The sequence below is a fragment of the Procambarus clarkii genome, chromosome 66 (assembly GCF_040958095.1).
Source record: "Procambarus clarkii isolate CNS0578487 chromosome 66, FALCON_Pclarkii_2.0, whole genome shotgun sequence".
Taxonomy (NCBI): Eukaryota; Metazoa; Arthropoda; class Malacostraca; order Decapoda; family Cambaridae; genus Procambarus; species Procambarus clarkii.
The window spans coordinates 25,439,216-25,445,708 of record NC_091215.1 but is presented as its reverse complement, the minus strand read 5'-3'; the positions used below and the strand labels follow the sequence as shown (position 1 = coordinate 25,445,708).

Genomic DNA, 6,493 nt, shown 5'->3' with positions numbered 1-6,493 from the left:
TCCTGCACCCACCTAGCGCTTGCCTGACTTGTGTCCCCCAAGAGGAGAGCTACGCCACAGCTGCCTGCTGGAGGGTAGGTAAGGGGGCTGGCCCTCATAACAGTTTATGAACCCCTAACTTCATCAACCCTTCCTCCCTACCCCTCTTCCCCCCCCCCCCCCCTGCCCCCACCCCTCCTACCTCAAACATCATGGGCAAACTGGGTAAGTGTTTGGGAAAGCCTTTCCTCTTACCCGATGCATCGACAGTGGAGCTGGTGGAGACTCTAATTCCCCAGCACAAATATTAACTGCAGACACAATGTTCAGGTAACTCACCTTGTCCAGCGCAAGCGGAAGCATCCATGAGAACGGTGAAGCCCATTAATCTTCTTCAAATGATGAGGAGGTAGATATCTTACTTACCTTTCACATCATCAAAACATATATAGCTCGATGTTTGTCCCTTATACAAAAATACTAATGTTAGTGTCACGTCAGCTTTCCCTTCATTCAATAATATATACTTCAGATTAGTAGTAATATAAGTTAATTTCCGACTATTATTACTATTATTGAAATTGGACATGCAGTTCCATTTTTACCAATAATACACACCAACAATTAATCCCAGAACAACATTTGAATATAACCTTGTTATACTCAACAATAGGTGAGCTCATTCTATCAAACCTGAACCGTGCAATATTACACAGGGAATAAAATACAGAGATTAAGGCTCTCCTGCCAAGAGAATCGCCATGGAATAACACAATTAGTGCGTGGCTGAAGCTTTACTGCTCCAAGTTGCTAGCAAAAGGTAATTGTGTAAAGAGCTCACGTTTAAGGGCTTGCAAATTCTGATACATACACACTGCACCAGCCCCAATATCCTTGCCCCAGTAAGCCTTAAGTGCTGCACATGTGATAATAAATACCGACATGGAGGAGAGGAGAGGAGAGGAGAGGAGAGGAGAGGAGAGGAGAGGAGAGAGAGCTCTGGTACTGGGCCATGAGTGAGACATTAGAACACAAACTCCAGCATTAAATTGTTACCACCCCTCCTGTGGTCACCTATATCCCAATTCAGGCGGCCCAATTAAGTGATCCACGCACAGTTGATAACCCAGGAGGTAGGGAGAAGGGGGAAGAGGGAGAGAGGAGGGGAAGGGGGCAAGAGAGAGCGAGGGGTGAGGGACGGAAGAGGGGGCAGGGAGGGGAGGGAAATGATAGGAGGGGACAGCGCAATACTAAGTGATAAGTCCGTAATTAAGAGTCCCCCCCCCCTCGCCAAATCAATTACAAATAAGCTCACGATATACACACACTGAAATCACATGCAGTGGGACTTCGATCCCACTGCATATGCCCACGGGATGTGTATGAGGTGCACAATAAATAAATAAGTAAAAAATAAAAAAATATCCTCAGTACTTTCTCGAGGTATATCTTGAAATGCATCTTTGGTGCTTATAAATGTTGCTCAGATCACAAGGAATCACTTCAAGATACTTTTCTCCACCCCGGAAGGTACCTTGTATTGGTATGCATGGAGCAGGGGATTGGGGGGGGGGGGGGAGGGAAGGGGAGTATTTTGTACTGGTATTCACGGAGCGTAAGGTTAGGGGGAGGGGGTAGGTGGGGGGATGGGGAGGGGGGTAGGGAGGCATGCTCTCACAACCTAAAGCAGATATACAAGGCCTCGCTCCTTCATTCAGTGTGCCACAACTCTTCAGCACAAGATAAAATGGGTTGAGGAATGCCGCCGCGGCACCGCCCCGGACCCACAACCCGGAGACACGCTTCACTCACCCTCACGGCCGCATATCAAATGGAATATGGAAGTAACTTGCTTTCTTAGCTGCAGATAATAATTAGCCATTGCATTACAAGTGAAAAATTGGGGATATTATTAAAGTTGAAACGTGAATGACTCAAAATGATTCAATGTTAGTATAAGTTATTAGGAGTATAATGAGGGGTTATTAATACGATTATGTATTAGCAGCAGCGGCCATTATACGCTACTGGGTTATGAAAAGAATTTGTAGGTAGGGAACTGTCCAGTTGTCTGAGGGGAGAGTGCCTATCCTCGCCAGCTTGAAGTAGAGGGGCGTGTGTCCCTGCTAGGGGCGTGCGTGTGCCACCCTGCTAGGAGCGTGCGTGTGTCCTTGCTAGGGGCGTGCGTGTCCCTGCTAGGGGCGTGCGTGTGCCTCCCTGCTAGGGGCGTGCGTGTGCCTCCGTGCTTGGGGGCGCGTGTGGGTCTGTCAGTGATGCTGCTGGCCTCTGATAATCAATGACCAGTTGCCTCAACACAAAGCATAAATCTCATCAACTATATTACCTGCATTTAATCACTCTGATGTTTCACAGCATGCAACAATTGACTCTTACCGACTTGAATTGGAAACAAAAACCTGCAGCAGGCAACAGCCGCACGATCCCCAACAGGAGTCAACGGTACCTACTGTTAATTTAAAATTGTGAAAAAGCAAATTTTGACTTAAAATTTGCTTTTAATTGAAAATAAAAAGCATGCTAAAAAAAAGCTATTGAACGTGATTTTATTTCGGCCATAACAGACGTATGGCTCAACGTACCTGACTGGCGATCATGTTCTGAGTGCGGGCGACGCCGTCGGCTCCAGTGTACACCAGCTCGCGGAACTGTCCAGCAAACCTGGGCTCGAGGGTGACGACCGGCAGGGTGAGCCTGGAGCCCACCTCCCGGGCCACCAGGAGCGGCAGGCCCCCGAGGTACACGAAGGAGTTAGTGTCCGGGGACCCGAACTCGTGGTTGAGGGCCTTGATGACGCGGGTTTCCGTCACTCCGTCAACGGTGAGGTGTGTTCGGTCGTGGCGACGCGACACCTTGACCCGGTGCCACGAGCCGTCGTTGAGGGCGCGCCCTACCGTCAACAGCCGCGCGCCTCCTCCCATATTGTAGTGCAGGCGCACCGAGCCTTCTACCAGTTTCAACTCAAAAAACTCGTAAGAGCCGCCATCGTCCGTGTACAAGAGTAGGCCGTTAGGCTCCAGAGTTAAAAATTCAAACTCGAGCGAGCCGTTAGCGCCGGGCATCCATCGTGGGAACTGGGCGAAGGAGGATGGGGATCCCTCCAGCAGGAAGCCACTAACGGCACGCAGGACGACCAGTGCCACCGCCAGGCACCAACACAACCACCCCTTGGCACCCATGGCGACACACTAAACACTGATATAACAACTTCTCGCTGGTGGGGTCGAACACTCACTGACCTAGCATGGTCACACTGGAGGCGAGGCAGCAGCAGCAGCAGCAGCAGCAGCGGCGGCAGCGAGGGTGACACTCACACTGGCACTGAACGCGGACGGAGCGGCGGCAGCGGCACCGATGTGGACGGGCGCCCTCACTACACTGCCCCGCCACCTGCCTGCTCCTCCAGCACTACCACCTCTCACCACGCCTCCTCCCGCGCACCTCCTCCACCACCTCCTCCTCATCCTCCACCATCTCTTCCTCCCACTCTCAACTTTGCCTCATATTCTCCCCTCCACAACCCTCTCCTCCACTACCTTATGCTCCTCACTTCATTGTCGCTAGCCTCATACGCCAGTGAAGCATAAAGTGATCCACTTCACCTCCTGGTCACTACTGTTGCCTCATACCCTGATGAAGCCACCTCATACCCTGATGAAGCCAGCTCATACCCTGATGAAGTCACCTCATACCCTGATGAAGTCACCTCATACCCTGATGAAGCCACCTCATACCCTGATGAAGCCACCTCATACCCTGATGGAGCCACCTCATACCCTGATGAAGTCGCCTCATACCCTGATGAAGACACCTCATTATCAAAAGTCTAAACTACGTATCATTGTGATATATTATTTGGCTTCGTCGGAAGACTCGTGTAGTTGGAGGCACCAAGTTCTCAAGTAACAGTCGGGGACCCAAGCACTTGGACGTCTAGCCCAAGTGGTTGGGCTGGACGGTAGAACGTTCATCTATCCTGTTAGATAATTCAGAGTAATACTGTGTGTATATATTAACAAACAGATTAGACAAGGTACAAACCACAATAGCGCGGGAAATGACATTTCTGTCATTTGGATCAAGAGAGAAGAGAACTCTTGTCACAACGGTCTCCTTGCAACCCGTCCTCTTAAAAATAACGTCACTTTTGAGGTATTTCTTCCGATATAACTTCTGTTATTAGACAAAATATTTGCATTAACTGCTATCCATATAGTTTCTGCGTGGCTCAGTTTTTATTTCCTGTTTAACACTACAGTTCGATTTTCTCACACATAGTTTTCTACTCCACCTTCTTGTTCGATTATTCTATCAATGTGAAATAATTTGTAACCCTTGATTTTGAATGATGTTAAATTAATATGTCAGTTTTCTGCATTTATCCATGTTTCTCTTAATGCAATAATATATATTATGTTCACACACAAGTGCACTTAATTATTTTATGTTATTTATAATGCCCTCGCCATTTGTGTAGTATGTTTATGCTTGTGTCTTTCAATTGTTTCCACTTTTGTCTTGAATATAACAGCAAAAATACCTATTTTTTTTGTTAACCTTTTCCCTCCATTTTCCTAGCTCTGTTATGTTTACAATTGTCTCCCTCCAGTACAAACCCAGACCCCTACCATGTTATCAATTACTTATTTGTTAATATATACATGTGCATGTATTACATTCAAGTACTTTCACACATATTACAGTCAGGTAAATGTGCACGTGTTTCAGCCAAGGACACGTGGACATACTTCAGCCGAGGACACGTGGACATACTTCAGCCGAGGACACGTGGACATACTTCAGCCGAGGACATGTGGACATACTTCAGCCGAGGACACGTGGACATACTTCAGCCGAGGACATGTGGACATACTTCAGCCGAGGACACGTGGACATACTTCAGCCGAGGACATGTGGACATACTTCAGCCGAGGACACGTGGACATACTTCAGCCGAGGACATGTGGACATACTTCAGCCGAGGACATGTGGACATACTTCAGCCGAGGACATGTGGACATACTTCAGCCGAGGACACGTGGACATACTTCAGCCGAGGACATGTGGCCATACTTCAGCCGAGGACACGTGGACATACTTCAGCCAAGGACATGTGGACATACTTCAGCCAAGGACATGTGGACATACTTCAGCCAAGGACACGAGGACATACTTCAGCCAAGGACATGTGGACATACTTCAGCCAAGGACATGTGGACATACTTCAGCCAAGGACATGTGGACATACTTCAGCCAAGGACATGTGGACATACTTCAGCCAAGGACATGTGGACATACTTCAGCCAAGGACATGTGGACATACTTCAGCCAAGGACATGTGGACATACTTCAGCCAAGGACATGTGGACATACTTCAGCCAAGGACACGAGGACATACTTCAGCCAAGGACACGAGGACATACTTCAGCCAAGGACATGTGCACGTACATCAACACTGCACATGATGGATGAGCTAAATTACAGCATTATGAATGACACTGAACGCAAACATTAGAGAAAAATGCAGCAATATTATCCAACATTACACGCTATTTGGCCATCGTTCAGAATTATAAGCTCTCTCATGAGGTCAACCTTGAGTGTCTTCCTCCGTACCGTTGCAAGAATTAGGGCGTCCTGGCCTACAAGCACACCCAAGGCCACCATGACTCGACGGATAGCCAGTCTTACCTGAGTGGCTGTCTTGCTCCAAGTGCAAGATTGACCTTGAGTGGGTATCAAGAATAGGACGCGTTCCATCACAGTTATGGCCTACCTCGGGATCTGACAAGATATCAATCTACGTAATAATTGAATAGACGCCGGAACAAAAGTGAACTTCTCCGAGAACAAATTAGCTACGTTCCTGCAAGAAGTGTCGGACGAGCCTGGTTGTAGTGAATATGTGGCCGCTCCAAGCAACAGTCTACTGGGTCAAGCTCTCACAAGTCGAGCCTGACCCCAGACCAGCCTTGCAGAGCAGAACTACCGGAACGCACTTCATGTATGATCCAGGTATGCATTCAGATTACAATTTTGTAAAAAAAAGAAATCAGATTACAGTTTTGTACAAAAAATATTATATAATACAATAGCAGTTATATAGAGTATATAAAAACCAATTATTAACGGCGCTAGACGCAACGTTCACAATCACTTTCCTTCACCTTCACGTCGTTCGTAAAGCACTCCATTAGGAAAATTAAGTTAGGTTAAATAGCTTAGCTCTAAGTTAGTACCATAGTAGACAGTAGACAAAAGATGGCAGTTCGTCCACCCACCCAACACGTCGCATTTTAAACGGAATCGACTAATCCGATAAACATTAGACGTGTTAGTGCAAACTGAAGTAACATCACATTTATGTATTCCAAGCTCCGGCCTCGATGGGTTAGGTGGGCTGCATGGGTGTGTGTGTGTGTGTGTGTTTCTGGTTAGATAAAAACAGTTGCAATTTTTACGGAGTGGCAAAGAGAGAGAGAGAGAGAGAGAGAGA

The 6,493-nt window shown here is 47.5% G+C and overlaps 1 protein-coding gene across 1 annotated transcript; it reads right to left on the bottom strand.

Annotated features, from left to right (window-relative positions):
* Nucleotides 1-2,490: 2,490 nt before the first annotated feature.
* On the bottom strand, nucleotides 2,491-4,468 carry LOC123753649 (neurexin 1-like). Its single transcript, XM_045735622.2, has one exon. The coding sequence runs from the start codon at nucleotides 3,174-3,176 to the stop codon at nucleotides 2,571-2,573; it is 606 nt and encodes a 201-aa protein (XP_045591578.1). The 5' UTR covers nucleotides 3,177-4,468; the 3' UTR covers nucleotides 2,491-2,570.
* Nucleotides 4,469-6,493: the final 2,025 nt, after the last annotated feature.

Excerpts from the sequence above, each read along its gene's own strand:
- LOC123753649 (XM_045735622.2), bottom strand. The coding sequence starts at position 3,176 with ATGGGTGCCAAGGGGTGGTTGTGTTGGTGCCTGGCGGTGGCACTGGTC.